Here is a 21,930-nt window from a genome sequence, read left to right on the forward strand (position 1 = left end):
AACCTTGAAGGCCATGAAAGCTTTACATTGTTCGGGAAAAACCTTCGAAAGCACTTTTAAGATATATTTTTCCAGGTCCTTTCTATAGCTTTTCGGAACTTTTTTAATTTAGCCGCCTTCTAAAGCTCTATGACACTTTTCGAGAATATCATTTTTCCTTTTTGCAGTTTTTAGGATAACAGACAGTAACTGGAACGTTTAAATACTTAATTTATTTATATATATTTATATTAAATAAGTACCCCCACTGCTCATTTTAGATCTTGTTCTTACGTTTAAAGAAAATTTCAATTTTGTTATTAAATAATCATTATGTACCTGTGTGTTGTACAGCAAAATTAGAAACGTGACACCTATGTAGCAGTTTGACAACCTTGCAATTAAAACACGTGTTTGGTTAGAATTCATAACATAACCTCAACGATTCCATTACATTTTCGTGATATTATTTAATTTTAAACAAAAACAATGGCAAATTGCAAGATACACAACGTCCGATTCTACAAACCGAAACCTGAAGCTATTTATTGTATGACTTTCCACGCAACAGCCAAAAAACTTGCACTTTCAAGGTAGGAGGCTTTACCATTCCATTACCTTCCACTAATGCTGTATTTTAGGGCCGACGGTACCATAGAAATTTGGAATTTAAATCACGTACCTTGTATCGAACGTACAATTATAGCTACTGTCGATAATTTAAGCATCGAGGCATTAACGTGGTGTGGAGACAGCTTGTTTAGTGTCGGCTTAAATGGTCTTCTAATCGAATACGACTTGCTCACATTGACGAAGAAAAGGGTTGTTACTGTAACCGGAGAAGCTTGTTATTGTATTGACGTTACAAAGGATGCTAGATACATAGCCGTGGGTACCGAACAGGGCTATTTAAATATCTTTAAAGTTGATGAGGACGATGTTCTGTTTGAGAAGTTTCTCGACAAGCAAGAAGGTCGCATACTATGTTTAAAGTACGACCCCTCGTGTCAGTTCATTGCGTCTGGCAGTTTAGATGCTATTCGCATTTGGGATGTTAAAACTGGACATGCCTTGCATCGGATTACTACAGGGCGATCGGAAGCGAATCAGCCTACGATTGTTTGGTGCATAAATATCCTAAAGGATTTGACTATAGTAAGTGGAGATTCTCGCGGTAAACTTACAATGTATGATGGGAAAGTTGGTGCACAGATTGAAAGTTTCCAGTCGCATAAGGCGGACATTTTATCACTTTGCGTGTCTGCAGGTGAAGATTCGATTTATTGTGCCGGTGTGGATAGTAACATAGTGAATTATGTTAAAGTGAAGGTTACGGAGGGCAATTATAAGTGGGTGAAAAGTGTGCAGAGGAAGGTGCACGAGCACGATGTCAGAGCTCTTGTGTTACACGAAGGGAAGTTGTATTCGGGTGGGTTAGATGGGTATTTAGCTTGTAGTTATTGTCCTCCAAAAACTTTGTTAAAATACCCACCCATTTTACAAAATCCGTGCGTAGTTGTCGCTAAGAAAGCTCGCTGTATTTTACTACGTTTCATTGATCACTTAGAAATATGGGGTTTGGGGAAGAGTACAGATAAAAAACAGAATTCTGATCTGTTGCAACTTGTGGAAGAACCGGTTCACTTACTCACCTTGCAAAGGTTGGTAAAGAATGATGGTGCCGAGATCAAGGAGGGAATAGTTTGTTCGTCAATTTCCAATGATGGCAAGTGGATTGTTTTCAGTACTAACTCGGTGCTGCGAATTTTCAACTTTAGTTATGTGTGTATTGGAGGGTGTAATTGTAGTTGTTTAATTGTCTCGAATTGTAGAGTGCAAGCGAAACCCCTTCATTATTACCTATAGATGATTTGCCCGAAAGCTGCTCTGTCAGTCTACAGGCAGTGTTTACACCTAACTGTCAGCGACTGATACTGGCGCCCCAGAGTGGTGGTTTACAAGTTTATGAACTAGTTGGAGGGGCTCCAATGTTAGTACAGACAATTGTTACAAAGACTGGTAAGTGCAGGGAAGCATTGAGAAATGATTATAAAGAAGTATGATCTTATGACAAGATATTCAACAGCAGCGCAAGGTGTGTTGCATAAATTACTTTGCTGACACAAATTCTACAGTGTTGCCAAGTTTTGTTTTAGGCGAAATATTTTAGAATAATATAAGCATATTTTGCAGTTTGCTGTAAAGTTTTCACAAATCATTGACAAATATTTACAACAGTATTGCCACAATGAAATTTAGATAGAAATATGAGCAAATCTCAAACAAATTTGCAGTGATGGTTGAATTATCTCAATATACAAAAGGTAATGTTTGTCTGTTTGGGGTTAGGCATCCACACTTATGGACCAATCCACATTAAGTTATGATAGTGTATCCCCATCTTTAAGTTGCTTTTGTGGAAACTGTTACATATATTGTCTGTTCGTCTGTGCGCATGATAACGCTAGAACAGAATATCTTAGCCTTTTGAAATTTGATATATAGGTTCCTTTTGATCCAAGTAAGAATTTTGAAGGGAACCATACCATTTTGAATACAATTTGATTTTAGGTAGTGTAGGTAGTGGTAACTAACTAACACGGAAATAAAATCAACCTGGCAATGTTTAAAAATGGCCACCGGAAGGGTTATTCCCTCCAAAAGCAACCTGCTTAAGTTTGAAATTAAAAAGTACGTCACACGTGATCAAAAGTCTAAGGCAGGGCCCCCTTACGTTGGTTGTAGACAATGCTATCAGCTGAAGTATGGTAGGGAAGGAACAGAAAATAAAACAGTATAATGGCGTAACAGTATAATTTGTATGTATGAGCAACAGTAAAACTGTTGTCAATGTATAACATAATTTGTTGAAATTGATTGATAATAAAACATGATAAATAGCATAATTACATTCACAAAACATGATATAAAAACAGGTTAAAAGCAAGTTCCAAAACAAGGAACTGGTTGGAGTTCAAGCAGGTAACAAAACAACGTAGCTGCACAACAAGTGAGCCACATGAAGCGCAATAAAACTATTCTCTTAAAAAGCAAGATGGAATGTTACACGGAATTGCTGGTCAAATCAAACAAACGGCAAAATATCTGGAAGCCAGTGAATCGCAATTCTTATATCGCACATAGGTTCTAAACAAAAGAGTTTTTGTTAGCAAGATCTCGCCCCCGAGATAGGTAAATTGCCCTTCGTTCAGGGAATTCAAGTTTTCAGTTGAGAGTCGAGGTCAAGCCCGGGAATAGGTGTCGTAACTAATGTTACAGTTATTTACCACCCCCATGACCACGGAGAAAATGTTAGTATAGACATCAAACAATTTGATAACTTCCACATTTTAAAAATAATGATCAAAATTGATTATGAATATTACTTCTGGTCAAGACCATGTAATGAAAACATAATTTGAATAAGATTCGCATAAAAAATGAAAAAGATTTGAAAATAAAGTTAACGGTATTTCCCATATACGTGACGCACAGATTAAATCATGACAATTCAAAAACAAAGATTGAAAATTATAAAAAAATATAAATGTTGCATACAAAACACAAACAAATTATAAAGAAATGCCAAGGAAAAAACCTGCATTAAATAACACAAAAACATTTGTCAAAATAGTACGTATTTTCATTTCTGCTGTATAACCGTTCTGAAAGGTGTAACAGGTGGTCGCTTTAGAATGAAAAAAGTATTTTTTCGAATTTGTGGCCTGTATGAATAAAAATAAGCAAATGCTTATACTTGCAAAATTCAAAGTAAATACTCGTAAGTGCCCCTTTATACTGGTTTGTTTAGCAGCGCTGCACTGCGTCCTGTCCTTCTGCATAGAAGCGCTGCTAAGTCGCCCAGTGCGAAGGAGCACTTACGAGTATTTACTTTGAAACTTTGTTGATGAAGGACTCCATTTTTTGTTTGAGTGATTATTAATATGTGATGAAAATTAATTGAGTCTCAATTAATTTTCATCACATATATTTACTTTGAATTTTGCAAGTATAAGCATTTGCTTACTTTTATTCATGCGGGCCTGTATTTTGTTCAGTATAGGAAAATTTCTACATGTACCGCTTCATAGCGAACGTGAACGAAAGTACGTCTGGCGATAACAAGAAACGTATTGCGAAAAGCGAGCGGGGTTAGGGCACGCCAGTCGAAGTCATTTGCGTTTATAATGGAAGGCCCGTTTCGGTATTTCTACCGGGCGAAAGAAGTGGGAGGGCGAGAGATTCGTGGTTGAGTTCACGAGTCGAAACGTACTATATGGGTGCATTGAAAATTATATTCGAACTTACACCGTTTGTGTGAGAATTGTTCCATCGTTGAGTTCGTGGTAAATTGCAAGTTACTCGCAATTTGATCGCCTGTGTTTTCTTAATACCTATATTCAATCAACTAAAGTCATATCTGAAACTGAACCAGAAACTCGTTTATTCGCGCCTATCCTCGAGACTCCCTGTCGCGTTCTTCAACCAAATGGAATCTACTATCCCTATCTAGAAACTGCCGGCTAAAAAATACCAAACGGAACCAATGCAATGGGACGACTCGTGTGAACTCTTATCGCAGCGATTTGGTGTCATTTACAAAAGCTATCAAAACCCGTCAGGTTCTCGCCCTTAAACCTACTCGAGATCACCTACACTTTTTAACTTTGACATTGTGCCCTTTAACAAAAACGAAGGAGTAAAGCTGGGCAAAACCAATCCCTCTAAATCTAGAATATTCCGGATCTCAATATATACCCGATTGCTCTTGGTAGCTGCTGTAGAGTTTGGAAATGACTCGATCTGGCACAGAAGTCCTGTTATAAGCTTCATACTTCTTTCTTGACGGAAGAGGCGTATTTTTTAAACCTTTCAGTTTATTTGTAGTTTTAAAAGATACGATCACATTTTTGGAAATTTCCCAGTCCGGACGCTATTTAATAGCGGGAGATCCATCTGGTAACATTGCCATATGGATGCTGAATCAGCAGTCTGAATGGGAACACTACTGTAAGCTACCGAGGTACAGCGTCAGCATACCTACAAGTATAGCACTACATCCGAACGATAAAAATTTGATTGTCACGTACGCAGATCACAAGGTATGTAACAGGAATTTTGTGTGTAACGCAGCTTGACATATTTTCTTTTCAGTTGGTCGAATATAATATTAAACGTAGACGATTTACTTCATTTTCGCTGGCACTAGAAAAACAATCGATTTGGCCGAGTAAATCTTTTCCAGTTCGTAACATCGCGTTCGATTCTAGGAGGCAGAACATAATTATTCTTCATGATGATAGCCACATAGTTATTGCTGACCAAGATAAGGTAAGTGGCTCTTTTTTATTTTTGAAACGAAATAAGAGAGTCAAAATGATTTATAGCAAAAAATGTGTGACTAAGTATTTTAATAAATGGCGACAATACTATAATAGTGATCTAGGCAAGTAGTGCTAGTGCGGGCGATCAGCTAAGAAATACGAAACTCGTAAACGCAGGTAAGTACGTACAAAAAAATATGCAAATATACACAGTGTCCAAGATTAGAATGCACATGTGGAAATCGGAAACCATAAGAGATACATAGTGGGTTAAATTAGAAAAAAGTTGTCAGATCCGAAGATATTCGAAAAAAAAAACGGAAATGAAACAAATTCGTTTTAATTTTTTTCTGACACTTTTTGAAAAGATATAAAAAAACAGAAAACAGTTCCTCTTAGGTACCTAAATTCAAAGTTTTATTGTGTGTGGTATCACAGAATTGTATACTTTAGTTAATATTTTGGTATTAGTATCTCTCACGTAGATGTTTGTGTTAATAACATCAATAACAATACGAGGGTAGCCCCAAAAATTTCCTGTCCGACAGCGATCCAGAGATCGCAGCCAGCCAAAATTTTCACAACTTGACACGTAAACTCGTATTAACTTTGAAAAAACAAAACACTCGAGAAAACATGAAATCTATGTCAATTACGGCCGATTGCAGGAAAGCGAATTATAATCAAAATCCTAGATTATTTGCCAAATCTGAGTTTAAACGAGAATTTTGACATTGGATTGGCTGCCTACTGCAATATAAAGCCAATCAAATGTCTTAATACCGGATTAAGCAATAATCCTGGATTATTTTTTTTGTGCAACTGGCCGTTAGTTTTTTTTACAATTGTCACTCGTTTAACACCATGTCGGAAATCACAGAAATCGAGTACAGAGCTGTGATCAAATTCCTTATTCGAGAAGGTCGACAGAAGGAGAAGATCGGGTGGATATGGTTTATGAGAAAAATTCCCCGTCGTATTGTGTAATGAAAATTTGGACAAAACGATTTCGAAAGGGGGGGGGGGTACTGCTACAGTTGCGCAAGACACAATTCGTAATTGCCGCCACTCAGTACAGTCGAGATATGGCCCCAGGTGACAAGATTTTTATAAATATTATAGAGAGAATAAAATTTAATTGTTAGTCTCGCCGTTTTTTTTCATATTTAGACCGTGAATATTTGCGCTACCCCTAGCTACAGCTAGCGGATTCAGGTCTTTAGGGAACCGAGGCACAAGATGGTTTTGCCGCCCCATCTTGAAATGTGTGCAGGTAACTGCCCAATAGGCACAAAGAACTTAATTATTTGCAGTTCCAGTGCCACTTAAATTTATTAAACTGCCACATTACTAATATTTTTATTACCGTTACAAAAAGAAAAATGGAATCTTACTTATAGGTAGGTAGTTTAAGTTTGGGAAAGTTGCGTATTTTGATGCTTAACAACATGACGTTTTGAAATTGAAAAAATTCCGGCTACTTTCGGAGATATCCTGATTCCTGAAAAAACGAAATCTTGCAAAATCGTTTTTATTTTTTATCGAAGTTATTTAAAAAGATATTTCAAAATAAATGACACATTATCATGGCCCTCTACAAGGTGCTAGTTTTAAATTTTAAGTCTGACGTTTCGTCTCCGGTTAACCATCATCAACTTTGTTTTTTCTTATGGAAGTCATTTTTACTTTTTGTGTCATTTGGTAGAGCATTTTTTTCTGATTTCAAAAATGTAAATATCACTATTTTTTAATAAGAAATGGCACTATGGCGAGAAAATTAAGTGATTATTTAAAAGTTTCATTATGTTTTTTCCGCCCCATTTACAGCGCCACGACGGAGTGACAACAATAAGCTGTCATACTTGGTTTGAACTTTGTTGGTGGTTCTACGTGCTTTGTTATTGTTAGTGTTATGGATAAAGTGATAATATTATAGTATTTAGTAATATCATATATCATATTAAATAGCGTTGGAATAGTTAATTAGGTACATAAAAGTTAGGAAAATGACACATTACTGACATGGAAACATTGAAGTACGAGGCTCCTTTGGGGACGAGTACTTTAATTTTCGGGTCAAGTAATGTCATTTTATTGAGTTTTGTATTAAATTTTACCCGAAATGATATTTTAATATATAAAGTTCAATTTTCATATAGAACTTTTGATTAATATAAATCTAATTGGATAGTAAACAACTCTAAACCTTCCCCATCAAGGGAGTAATCACTATCAGAGGTACCACATGTGCAGTATTGCACGCACTGCAATAATATTGCACAAATTGTCCTAATATTGCACATTGCACACATTGCCGCATTCCTTCATTGATATTGCACAGGTCACACAAAAAGGCAAGACATTTGAGAATAAGAACCAACAAATAGTGTTGATAGTTGACAAGTAAAAGTTTAGTACCTTTTTTTACTGCCCGCAAAATAGTAAGGGAAGTATTGCAAAAATCAATATTTTCACGGAAATTGTCTGTAGGTCTGTCTGTTTGTACTCCCATTTTCGGTTTAACCGATTGGAAGTGACTTAGTTGTAGAGAAAATTCGAACAGAAGGTCCGTACCTAAATAAACTTGTGCATAACTTTGTAGTGTACTTAACCCCCAGGTTCTACGCTAACTTCACACTACAAGAACACAGAAATAAAGTCAACCCGGCAACATTTAAAAATGGCCTTAAATTTGAAAAGTGGCACGTGATGAAACATCTAAGGCAGGGCACCCTTACGTTAGTTGTAAACAACGTTTTGAACTGAAGCACAGTAGGGAAGGAACGTAAAATAAAACACTGAAATTGTGAAAAGTTTGTTTAATAATGATCGTTATTATTATCATTGTGAAAGCCCGGAAATTTAGTTGATGTACATTAATGTAAGCAAAGCCAAAAGGCGTGGTACTCTCGCAAAAGTAACTGCTAAGGGTAAAAAGAGTACGACATAGAAAAACCTCGCAGTTTGATCAATACAGTCCAAAAGGTAGTTAACAAAATAATTTGTAAAATTTGTAAAAGTTTAAGCAGTAGTTAACAAAGATAGTAAATGCATATACACAATTTTGGTTAAAAACAAATTTTTGGGAACAATGGGACAGGTTAGCAGGTACCTAAATTCTGAGAAAGGGTGAAGAGTACAGGATGTGACTCATTTTTGGTGCAATAAAGTCCTTTTGTTAAAAGCAAGATGGAAAATTACATGGCCCTGTTATGGTCACAAACGTTGTCAGAAATTTAGCTATGAACGTAAAATTAATTAAAAGCATTAACATTTTTTAAAAACGTGGATAATTGGCCAATTAAAAATTCGGCTTATTTTCGAAGTCATAAAAAATTAAAAAAAATTCTGAATCGGCTGGGAGTCGAACCCGGGCCGCCCACATGACATTACTAGAAATAACGAGCCCCTATGAAAGGGATTAGCACTTATCAGGCGAAATGTAGAAATGCTAAAGAATATATAAAATTCAAAAAAATTTGCATTGACCGGGAATCGACCTCGGGCCGCCCGCCTGGTAGCTACAACGATTAGACGAACCACTACAGCGACGGATAGCATCAGAGAACTAATGACACAAACAGTCAAATCAACTATATTTTCAATATTACAAACTGCGAAATTAAAAACTATCAAATTAAAAAGTGATAGGTATAGGTTGTTTTGCAACAAATCTTCAACATATGTTCTGAAACCACATTTCTTAACACAGAAGTTTTCAAAGGATTTAAAATGTGCACATTGTCATTATACCACGGACTACTGAACCCGGCACGTAAGAAGGCTAAAGATCACGTATCCCCACTATTCATATTTTATTGATTGCACATATCGGTGTCCCACAGAGCCAGTTAGATGCCCGCTGAAGTTTTTGAGTAAAATACTATTCTAAATTCCCACGCAAACGGGAACAGTAGGAAGGAGACTTGACATATAAAACGTAGGTTTCTTCGAAGGTGTACTCCGCAAGAACTTCCCACGGTAACGGTGAACGCAGGAATGGGGTACGGGAAAAAAACGGATTTCCCAAAGGACTGAAGGACTTACATTGCACACACCCTCGGCCATTATTGCACAAAAATTGCACAGATTGCACAAACATTACACAAATATTGCACGCATTGCACAAACATTGCAATACTACCTGCCCACCTATTGCACACAGTGATTACCCCCTCGTTTCCCATGAATAATTTAATTTAACGATGAAATTTGAAATTGGAATACTACATGTTTCGATTGTTAGGCATCTTCAGGTAACTAGAAATGTTAAGATTAAGACATTGACTGGATAGCGAAAAACTTAACTAAAAATGCAGTAAAACGGATGAAATTAAAATTTTAAACGAGTTATTATAAGTATATTAACATCTTCTGCGAGTTAATATAAAACAACTCGAAAACTCGAAAAAAAGTATGTAGATTGTTTATGGAACACTCTGTACCTAAATACAAATGCATTTTTGCGTTATGCAACAGTTTTGTAATTTTACTTTTTGTGTAGCATTGCCTGATGACATCGCACTAACTAACTAACTGCATACACACCAAAATCAACAAGAAAATAGCAATATAAGAAGAATTTAGAAAAAATTTAAGCTACTATTGTGGGGTGCCTACTGTTAAAAGCGAAATATGCGGAAAATACAAACAGATGCAGAATTAATTTCGATTCCATCCCTTCAAGAGTATGTAACGTCCGCTTGCATAATAAATTTCGGCAGTTAAGATTTTGGATTACAAGATCCTGTCCGAGAAGCTGTATGCAAATCCAACCGTGTGAAGGTGATACACGTCTGACATGGACGGTCATAAAAACGTCCCCGGAGGGGTGTTATAGATTATCAGAAATATGATCCCTTTTATGAATTTGTACATTTTGAATAATAAACGCGACCTAGATACATTAGATGGATGAATATAACAAAAGCTAGTTTAACTGGTCAGTTGTCTCTTAACAGTTGTACAAGCACCCCAACCCCTCGTACGTTCTATTCACGCCATTGTCAAATGAAATGGCGTGTAATGGAGTAGAAACATTAGAAAAATAAGATGCACCGACCAATTTCAATTGCAAACACGTCGAGCGTTTTAGAATTAAAAAAAATTTCCCTCTAAATAGCAGTTAATTCCCCGAGCATTATCTTACCCCCTTAGATAATCGGATGCTAGAACCAGTGTGGTGAGATTGCCCATTGCTAGATAAACATTTTGAAAAAATTGAACGGGTGGCATATTAGGGTGTTACAACAAAGAGTTTACAAATCTCCCCAAGTGTGAAAACTGCATTGTACGTTGACAGCTACAAGATTTAACTTAATTAATCATGCCTACTTGCGTTTTCCTTAACTGAAATCTTTCCAATGGCCGCGACGTCGCAGCTAAGATTGCATATTTTTCCTAGGGCCGCTTTTGTTGAAATATAACTAATGAATAAACGGAGTAATAAATCTGATTTATGTTCGATGAAAAATAGGAGGAATGATAAATGAAGTTTTCTACAATTATTAATCGTTTAGATTCTGAATTGGTTTTCCTTAAGAAGGATTAATTCCGCAAATAAATGTTACGGGAACCATTGAGCCGAAGCTTTTCCGGTGATTTATTGATATATTTTACGCGATGTTAAGATCTTCGTGTTTTATACAGAAATTTGTTGAAGTAAACTGAATAGAGGCGTCCACGCTTTTTTGATTAAGTAATTCGCGGAATGTACGTGGGTCTTCAGATTTCTTTTTATCGGAGAAACGTGGATTTTTATTATGGAAAGCCCGAAGCTGCAAAGAAGACACTTGAAGCTCCAAAATGTAAGACCCACACTCATCTGTCATATTTTTTACCTTTTCAATTCCCAATTTTCACGTCTTACGGGTAGTGTACAAATCAAATGTGCGAATACTTACACTGCTGAGTTCTCGTCAACAATAAATGGAAGTTTGTTGATATTTGTGAGATTTTTTTGAGGTTTTAAACACACTATTACAATACACAGTCAGAAATTATATGCCAATTTGGTATCATTTAAAATGAAAGGTTTTTCCTATAACATGGGAAGAAATAATAAGTTAACAAGTCTTTATGCATACATTTTGTGTGTGTTTCGGTTTCTACTTCGATTGTATGTTATTTTCTTACCAGCTTGCAAAAAAAGCATATTAGTAATATTATTATTAAATGACGAGAGCGTATTTTCCTTCTAATAATACATATTAATGCTAGAGCCGTGAAACAAGTAAACAGGCGAGTAACTTTAGCGCATTTTCCATAAATTGATCAGTACTTCCCAAAAGGTGATAGCTATCTTTACTAGATGCATATATGGTTAAAATTTCAAAGAACTATCTTCATAAATAAGGAAGTTGACACTAACTGCGCATGCGCACATCTAATATTTGCAAGAACAGATATGTTTGCCTTTAACAGAAGCATCTGTGTTTAAAATTTCAAAAAGATATAAATAAGACAGTCGATATTGCGCATCATGCGAATGCGCACATTAATCTGATGTTTACAATATGCGATACGTTTCCTTTTACTAAACGTATCTTTGGTTAAAATTTCAAAGAAATATCTCCATAAATAAGAAAGTTGGCATTGCGCAGTCTGCGCATGCGCACATCTGATTTTTACTATATGTGATATGTTTGTCTTTACTAAAAGTATATGTGATTAAAATTTCAACAAGATATACAGGGTGAGTTTTTTTTCATTTTAAGCATTGGGATCTCGGAAACCATAAGCCATACGGATTCGGTTAAATGAGGAAAGAGTTGTCGTTTTAAGAGCTTATTTAAGATATGCTTTTGTTTTTTGAAAAAAATCCACAGTTCACTAGATATGAGCGAAAAACAGTTTTAGTGATTTTTCATTTAACTGTTGTAGAATCGTTATTATTAGAAATATAACAAAATGACACGAATAAAAGTTTTAGACATTTTAATGCTTAACATAATGAACATACTAATTTAATTTTAGATCTTACAATTTTTGAGTTATAATACAAACTTTAATTTTTTTTAAATGGTAGTCATAGTTGGCTTTGACATTTTTAAAAAGGACAAATTTTTCTCTTTATAATGATGTAAGGCTTGCTAAATGTACTTTAATAAATAAACGCCCTGCAGTAATTTTCGTATTATTGAGAGGTAAGAAAACAGAGTTGGCCATGGAAGACCTTTCATTTACGACGAAAATTAGACAGGTCAATGTTATCTTCATTTTCTACCAAATGAATTTCAAGATATGTAGGATGGGTTAGATTTGGAAACACGACGTAATTTACGCTGGTTTCAACACAACGGTGCCTCGCCGCACAACTAACTGCAAGTTAAATATTATAATAGACAGTAATTAAGAGAACAAAAATGTTCCCCATAGCAAAATCCGTTTTTACTACTCTTAATAATACATACAGTTCTGTATCATGTTTATTTGTCAAAGTAAGTACAATGAACCTTATATCATTGCAAACAGAAAAAGATGCACTTTTAAAAAATGTCACAGTCAACTATGATTACCATTTAAAAAAATGTAAGTTTGCGTTATAACTCGAAAATTATAAAAGAAGAATAAATATTAATAAATGTATCTTATTAAGCGGAAAAAAATCTACAGTTTTTGTTCTTTGCATATTTCTGTATTCCTAATACTAACGATTCTACAACAGTTAAATAAAAATCATTCTGTTTTCGCCCACATCTAGTCAACTGTGGATTTTTTTCAAAAAACAAAAGCATATCTTAAATAAGCTCTTAAAACAACTCTTTCCTCATTTAACCGAATCTCTATGTCTTACGGTTTCCGAGATCCTAATGCTTAAAATGAAAAAACTCACCCTGTATTAATAAATAAGAAAGTTGACATTGCGCAGACTGCGCATGCGCAGTTTAATCGCCAACCTTTTCCTTGACGCAGGTGCCAAAGCTATAAGCTACCGAATGCAAAAAGAACGAACTAAATATCTTGAAAACTGTAGGAGTAGTAAAAGCCTCGGACAGATGGCCAGACGGACGCACAGAGGAAGAGGACAATAGAGCACCCAACTTCGTTGCAAAATGCGCTAAAAATACCGGTAGGTATGAGATCCTTGCCCCGTTCGCTTCATTTATATTTAAATGCTTTCGTAAATAAGAAAGTTGGCATTGGGCATGCGTAAAACAATATTTTGAAAACGTCGTTAGTTTTACTTATATTGATAGTTTCATTTAAATATCGTCATAAATAAAAAAGTTAAATTTTTGACACTGCGCATGCGCAAAATCAAAAATATTGGTACGCATGGGATCCTTCCACCAAGTCCTTTCAAATGAGCCCATATCGCACAAATCGGTACAGTCGTGCAAGTAGTACGTGTGACGGGCGGACGGACGACAAAGTGCATCCAAAGCAATTTTTCACTTTTACGAAAATGCGCTAAAAATGTGTAGAACAACTGTAACATTTTTCATTTTTATTCAGTTTTGATTTAACAGAACCATCTAGAATCTATCCCCGACTGGCCTACCTACCCGATTAAAAAAAAAATTGGAACCTAGTTTCAGCTTCAGTGGCAGCCACCTCGCCTCACTTGTTTCTCAAACTTTAGACTTAGCGAGGTATATATATAGCTGCAACTCCTGACTGGTCGACCTGCCTCGCTTATTTAAAAAAAATCAGATATTTGGCTTGGGATTCGCCGCTTCACTTCGCTTATTTCAAAAACTTAAAACATATATAACAATAGCCTGGAGCTCCGACTGGTCGACGTGTCTGATTTCCAATTGATTAAAATAATGAATAAAAAAAGTTGTCGCATACATTTAATGAACGCCTTGTAAAATAACACTGCCTCTAACCTCTGGTCCGTTTTATTTGCAAACGTAGATATCCAAAGATTCGTGCGTTATGAATACATTACCCTAGGACAAGGTCAGCGTTCTTGGTAGTTGCAGCTCCTTATGAGACATGAACAAGCTCTAGACAGCGTTGACCATTGGAAAAAATGCAACTCGTCCCAAATTAATCACTCAAGAAACGATCACAATCTTCACCAGGTCAAAGATCTAAGTTGATATGTTCGTACTCGCGATGTTAACAATCGTTAATTTTTGTGTTCGTATAATTATTTTCATGGATATATGTATACAGTATGTACAATTACTTAAAGATGCGTACACTCGGTGCGGTTGTTTCGGTGACGTTGGAATTTTCTTGCGGGATATCGTCGGGGATCGTTCTGGCACAGAACTCTGCAATTAATTCTTAGAACTATAATAGGAAACCGAAATATATAGGGGAGCTCAAATAAGCCGTCTTGTTTACACAATTGCCGTCGGTGCAAACGACCCATTTTTAGAAAATTGCATTTTACCCATTTACCTACGCAGGTGGATACCATAAAACTTTACCTACCTATAAATGGCATAATTTCACTTTGATAATACAGTCCCTATTCAGATTGTATTATATCTTGAAAAAAAATGGCAGTCTATAAAATTATAAATAAGAAAGCTTAATTCCGGTGAGTTGTTTCAATATAATAATCATGAATTTGCTTCATATGTTTACCGCATCTTAAATAATGATTTTCATCCCCCCGATCGCAGAGTTCATATTGCCGGGACGTCCGAAGCCGAGAAGTAAATGGTCGCCGGGATGGCTTCTCTCCGGGAAATCGGTGCCGGGATTGTCACCGCTGAATATTTTCTGAGCAATCGCCTCTATTTCCGTTTCGGAAAATTTGATAACTCCAAATTCTTGAATATCAACTGCGCCGAGGATAATACTATCAATCTTATCTACAAAAATTCCGTATGCAGCGAATTATTTTGGCATTTTGTCAACGCCTACTATACCAAAATGTTAAACATTTTTTTTATTATTTAAGTCAGACAGAAAGGCTTATTATTAAATTTTGAACATTTTGGTGTAGTAGACGTTGATAAAATGTCAAAATCCAATCCAATGTTGCTAAGTGTGGTCTTTCAAAATAGGCTCAAATACGGCAGCTTTTCAGCGATTAACGTCCACCACCAAAAAAACCACGATGCACGTCCGGATCGCTGATTTAAAATCTGCTTTTTATCAAATTAACTTCGCCGTCGAAACTAACATCTGCTTACCTCGGCGATAAAACGTGCTTATCTCGAAACTAATTAGCTTACGCCGCGATAACAAAACTTCTTATCTGCCTCCGGAGATAAACATTTGCAAATCCTACGCAATTATTTCCAGATGTTTAAAGCTCTTTTAACACGTAATAAAATTGATCAAATAAATAAAATACAAGATGATTATTTAAACAAAATAAAGATTTAATAATACTTAAACAAAATCACATTGGGTTCAAATTGAAATACCATGATCGAAATTGTGTTCATTCTGAATTAGCGGCCAACATTTAACGGCAAAAATTAAATGAAGTTTGACACATACAATACAGGGTGAACCAACATTACTGGAGATGCAGATACTTAATCACGAACTTCGTCAAACAATGCACCGCATTCGCCCTTAAAATCCTTATCATCTCATAGTATATAATCAACTAAATTTGAATACCGAAAGATGTCCAAATTAGCCCTACGTGCAAATCATCAAGGGGGAAGCCAAAACCCCCAATCATACCTGTATCGTCTGAACCTCCCGCACTGCGTGTTATTAATAGAAATCAATTTTCGCGTAAACATAATTATCGGAAAAAACTGAAACTGACGCTCTCTTAATTAAATTGAAATTAGAGACTGCTAAACTGCAGGATTACGTAACGTGATTACTGGTTGTCATTGAATGAATTATAGATATAAGGGCATTAACTGCCATCAACCCCAATGTTGTAATTGAATCGTTTTAATCAAATCCGCAATTTTAAAGCAAACTAATTCCCAATTATGCAGATCGGTTCATATACGTTTCTGCCAATTTAATCAACTTCATTTGCGATCCTCGCAAATAGTTTTCAATCCGCGTTACTTAAGATTCATTTTTATGGACCTCTTCACATGTTTCCGTTTCGATTTAAATAAATCGAAGCTGGTTTTTTTCGCACTTATCATAATTTAATCTGTAATTGCTACTGTGCGGCTAACTGGAAAAATAAAGTTCAACCGGCGATGCTTTTATTTCCAATTTATTTACAAACGCCTCAGATGGATTTTATTGCTCTGGTCGAGTGTGAGAGTTTATTTTCAATCCGCAAATCGCTATACTTAACGAAAACGATCTCTTTCATAAAATGGAAAATATTGTATGTGGAAATTGTAGTACATGCAAGACAGTCGGTGTAAATGGAACCGCCTTAATCGAGTCGGCCATTAGATACACTGATACGGGCGACACCTGGTGTGTTATATTATACGATTGCGAAGTCGACATGAAAATTCTTAATAATTAATCACAGTTTGTGCGAGCTCACGTGAACTGCATCTCTTGCGGAGGCTGATTGAATACCGTACGGACAGTGATTTATGGTACGTGTAATGGCTGAAATAAATTCCTCCTCTTAGATGGTTTTGTATGCAACGTTGTAGTAAAACGAAATTTGCAGTCTCCGTATGTGGCAAATGGATTGGACTATTATTACGACTCGATGTGTACAATGTGAATATTATGTACATATAATGATTTCGCGGAGTGTAGTTTGATTATCTTCCGTCACCTTTTTCTGTTGCCTTTTTATTGGTCCTTGTTTTCCGGTTGAATGCGTCGTGTACCTGTTTGATGGGTATCACTTTATCTCAATTGGCAGGATATAAGCTAATAAGGTGCTATACCTTAGCTACTTTATAAGTTCATTTCAGTAGTAGGTTACACAGGGATTGAAACCGGTGTATTATAATAAAATGTATCAAACGACGTTCATACAACACATAACAACACCCAACACAAATTAAGTTAATTTTTAGCGATGAGCAACTCTTATCTATGACAGGAGAAAAACATGAGATAAAACTTTTAAATATGACACAAATAAATTTGCTTATCAATTATCATACAACACGTAAATTCGTAACAAAATAAACAAATTACAATGCAGCATAGGCACCGTCCAAGTTACACAACAATTTCCCCCCCTTTAAATTGAACACAAAATCAAAAAAATATCGAAAACACAATTTCCCAACAATCCATCGGTGGCACCTGGACCTCCGCTGCACTCACCTGGATTCCATTTTCATCCCGTACTTTTTTTCCAACCTTTTTTTATTCCTGTTTAACTTTTCTTCCCCCCTAAACATTATATTAACCGGTGGTTTCTCGATTACAGTTTCCTCATACAATTGCTAATCCACTTCGTACAACTCTTCTCCTCCGTATAACTTTTTAAAAAATAAACTTTCTTCTGCTGCTTTTGTACTTGAACTTTTTTTCGACCTGGTACTTTTGAACTACCACTTCTTGCTGCCTATAAATTTCTACCTTCTTGTTTCTGACCGTCTACTCTGTCTTGTTTAAGATTTTCTTCAGCTTCGTCTTGGTTCTTTTGGTCCTCTGGCCGAATCTCATGTGGTCTGGGTAGGCTTCATAGTCTTCTTTGTTTTTCTATTTTCTCGTCGCTTTTAATTCCGCAATATTTCCATTCATTTTCTCCATCATCTTATCCATTTTTTCACTTAAAATTCGCATTCTGCGTTTTTATTATCTCTATAAGCGTAGCAAAATGCCTCTCTTCATTGGAGACCTCTTTTTACGTATATTTTGCGTTTTCTAGATTTGCCCCACGTTGGGTGCCAAATAAATAATGCTGTGTACAATGGTATGCGGCCGTTACACCACCCACAAAACCAGGTAAATCAGCTCCGATGCTGACAACGGACTAGCCGCTAGATGGCGGTGATTGTTGAAAGCAAGCGTGGCAGTATGCAACACCGATATGAGCAAACTTTGACCTTTAGAAGTGCGCCTGCACCAAATCAGAACGTGGTTGTTGGCTAAACTAAAAACCAATGTCACTGAAGGTCATTTGATCGTGGTTGTGGTCAAAACAAACGCTGGCTGCTCAGTTGTCATGCTAGTTACTTTTGACATCTGCTACCTGTATATGATGCCTCTTAACTAAATTTTATATGCCTCGATTAATTCCTTGGATCTTAAATGCAGTGCACAGTACTCTCGTCTACATTTGACCTTCAGTGACATTGCTTTAGTTCAGGAGAAAACTCTAGCGTTTGACCTTCGGTGGGTTTTAGTGTAGACAACAAACCCACCGTTTGACCTTCAATGACCTTGGTTTTTAGTGTAGACAACCAACACTTAGTTTAGATCACAATCCCACCGTTTGACCTTCAGTGGGTTTTTAGTTTAAACAACCCCCATGGCTCATATCGGTGTTACTTACCTAGTCATGGAGTACACTCATTCATGATGATGTTACACATTATTATGCATGATTTATGGGCCATCATCGAGCGTCTAGACGTTAAAAAAATTATAGTCCAATATGGCACCCGAAGGAAACGAAGTGATTCAGATTCTTAGCTCAAGATTGACATCTCTGTGGCGTTGAGAGATACAGTGTTGCTTAAATAGGGACTCTTTTTGTGATTAAAAAAAACCCTTTGAAAGTTTTGAAAAACCTTTGAAAATATTCAAGAAAATGTCAAATTTTTTTATTTTTCCGAGCTTTAACGTTCGGAAATGGGCACTTTTTTTTGGAGAATCTGAATCTGTTATTAGAATCTTCATTACACGCCAGATATTGAAGCTACAGGCTACGTACGCTACTTTCTCTTTTTTTTGACCGCCGTATTGGATTTTTACGGAATGAGATAGAGAATAATGACGTGTCATGCTCTATACTTTTAAATGTATTGACAAGAAAATTTCAAAAGGAAAGGGTTTATATTCATTCTCAACAAATCATTCACGGGTAACTAGATATTGCTTAATCAACATGGCTTTGGTTCATTACTTTTCTTTTTTTTGTCTTCTATCTCATTCCGTAAAATCCAATATGACGTCCATTAAGATCTGCTTCTACGTAGGCACACATTAAACTTGGAAATAGACTGGACTATTAGTACTCTAATTCATAATAAAGTGATGTTACAGCAAATAAATCTCGAATAAAAAATGAATCGATTATAAATGAAGGACCGTTTCGCTTAAAATCCTTGAAAATGCTATGAAGTACTTGCCATCCAATTTATAGTGATAGTATTATCTCCAGGAGTCCAATTAGTATGACTTTGAAGGTGTTACCGTTATCGGTACGATTGCATCTAAAGAACGTACGGAATTAGAGTAGAAATCATCTTCCAAGTAATCCACAAAGACTGAAAAAGACCCCTTTATATAACGTAGGACAAAGCTAAATATTCGTATCGTAATATATTGACTTATCCTCAAAATCCAACAAATAGCTGCAAATGTACAAAAATACAAGTGATCTTTTGACCAGTACAGCGAAATACTCGGTTAATATCAAATCCGGAAGAGCAACATTAAAATAGAAAACTGACTTAACGCGAGCGAATGAGAGACTGCGAACTACATACGTTTTCGTAATGAGACCATTGGAACCTTGAGCATGCTTATCTTTAGAGTCACGAAAGGCTCTTTACGCGAAGACAGTTTATTTTGGCTCGAGCCTCAAATGAAAATGGTACTGTCTTGATAGAGTAATGGATCGAAATGAAATGAAGTAGAGGAATCGTCTCTTTGAGCAAATCCTGCTCTGTAAAGTGAAATAAAAACTCGGCAAAACCATTTCCGAGATTTAAAATACTTACTTTACCAAAGCTGCAGTCATCTCTCAAAGAGATTTATTTAGATAATGAATTTCAACATAACGCCCTTTTTTAAGACTTATAAAAGACTAAACCTTAGAAATGATTTCGCCAGAGGCTTTAGCGTCTCATTTTTCTCTCGGTAAAGTTTCAGTTTACTTTCCCGTTTGAACTATCTCGCACATGCACAGCCTCCAGGTATTACGGGAACATCGACGAAGGATTTGTAAGTAGATTGACCGCCAGGTATATAAAATTGTCTCGTTTTCTATAAATTTTTATGGACTCGAGAGTCTTTCGGATCCAAATTTAAAATTGAGAAAGTTCTATTAAATTTCTGGCGGGGGTATATTTTGTAATTTAATTTATATGGCCGCTCGGATTATTTGGCAAGCGTTCAGTTTAATAAAAATGCAAGATGGAACACTGTACGTTTCCACTCGGCTTTATTTACGAATATTGCCATGTCCCAGGTGTTAAAATAGTTGTGCAACGTGCATACGAAGTTTTTCTCTTGATTTCTAATTTACGTCGTCGCGTTCTTTGTTTTTCGAGTTTATGATTTTGTAATCCTCCAACCGTTGTTTAATAATCGAGCTCGGCGAATGTTGCAGCAATCTGATTAATATTAAGCGGATTGAGATTTGCTGCAGATTTTTTTGAGCTAGTTTCACCCTTTCGGGCTTCCCAACGTAATTGTTTGCGAAAAATTTATCATCCCAACGCCGACAATTGCATTTTCAGTTGTGACGTGTGACTTTGATGAATACCTGAATTAAATTATATGAATTGCCATATCTTGCATAGGTAATCTCATACTGGCCGGAATGGAAATTGCGCATTTGCATGTTGCATTTTTTGATGTGGATATTTCGTTATGACGATGACTAAGTGGATGGCAGTCGCGCTTGGTTAGCAATACTCGGTTGCAATTTTGTAAAGCATTTGCTTCGGAAATTGCTTCTAAAATTTTGAATCTCGGCGGATATGTATAACGAAGCGGTGATTGCGTTTTATTGAAGTGTTTGATAAAAAATTCACAAAGGCTTTTTCCGCCGTCGCCGTTACGAACCGTAAAAAATGACTCCACTATCTCGCCATTTGTTTTTGGAATAAATATCCTTTGACTGCGTTGATATTTTGTCTTATTTTGCATGTCGACTAAAAGTGATTATTTTTTCTCTTTCAGTCTCTATCAAAAGAGAATGTTAAAATTCCGAAAAGGGAGGTAACGAGCCCATCGAACAGGAGGAGTGCAGCTAATGTTTCTTCGTCCATTTTTCGCACCATTAAAAAGTACAAAGTACGTGACGAATTTGCTTGTAACTGCTTTGATTGCTAATGGTCTTTATTTTGCAGCACCTGGTCTATCTGGGGTGGCTATCCGACGAGGAAATGGTTGCGGTAGAAGTCAGCCCACAAAACCTCCTGGAGCAACTACCACCTTGTCTCAAACAGTCGAAGTTTGGTACTAAATAAATTCTTGTAATTAAACAAATTTCTTTTTCCCCTAATTTTACGTATGCTGTGTTTTGCCTTGCACAGAATTGCAACTAGGAAACTAAACTAACACTAAACAGTGAGGGGCTATCACAACCGTTACCAAGGGTAGGTATTTTCCGGTGGTTGGTTGGTGTAAGTAGCGATGACTTATGTATCCGTAAACAAAATAACGTGGATTGATTTCTGCCTGCATTCACACAAGATGGTGGCAGACTCCGCTCTCTTGTCTGATTTATGGCTGGGAACAGCAGTGCAACAAGTACTACGTTTTTTTCAATTTCAAATTGAATTGCGTTTTACTCCTAACTTGGAGGAAATTTATGTATACAGGGTGGTGACTTGCCTAACGCATCATAGGGATTTGAATGTAAAATTCATAACATGCGATTATTGGCTCCCCAAATTATTTTAGAGCAAAA

The 21,930-nt window shown here is 36.2% G+C and overlaps 1 protein-coding gene across 1 annotated transcript; it reads left to right on the top strand.

Annotated features, from left to right (window-relative positions):
• Positions 1-394: 394 nt before the first annotated feature.
• On the top strand, positions 395-21,502 carry LOC116174481 (U3 small nucleolar RNA-associated protein 4 homolog). The gene is made up of 7 exons (XM_031492416.1): positions 395-572; positions 621-1,761; positions 1,812-1,998; positions 4,867-5,081; positions 5,134-5,310; positions 21,198-21,311; positions 21,368-21,502. Exons 1-7 carry the CDS (start codon positions 469-471, stop codon positions 21,485-21,487), a joined length of 2,058 nt encoding a protein of 685 aa, XP_031348276.1. The 5' UTR covers positions 395-468; the 3' UTR covers positions 21,488-21,502.
• Positions 21,503-21,930: the final 428 nt, after the last annotated feature.

Source organism: Photinus pyralis, unplaced genomic scaffold (genome assembly GCF_008802855.1).
Source record: "Photinus pyralis isolate 1611_PpyrPB1 unplaced genomic scaffold, Ppyr1.3 Ppyr1.4_LG6, whole genome shotgun sequence".
Lineage (NCBI taxonomy): Eukaryota > Metazoa > Arthropoda > Insecta > Coleoptera > Lampyridae > Photinus > Photinus pyralis.

Excerpts from the sequence above, each read along its gene's own strand:
- LOC116174481 (XM_031492416.1), top strand. The coding sequence starts at position 469 with ATGGCAAATTGCAAGATACACAACGTCCGATTCTACAAACCGAAACCT. Across the intron at positions 1,762-1,811 it reads GAATTTTCAACTTTAGTTAT|AGTGCAAGCGAAACCCCTTC; the intron begins GTGTGTATTGGA and ends CTCGAATTGTAG. Across the intron at positions 21,312-21,367 it reads GCACCATTAAAAAGTACAAA|CACCTGGTCTATCTGGGGTG; the intron begins GTACGTGACGAA and ends TTTATTTTGCAG.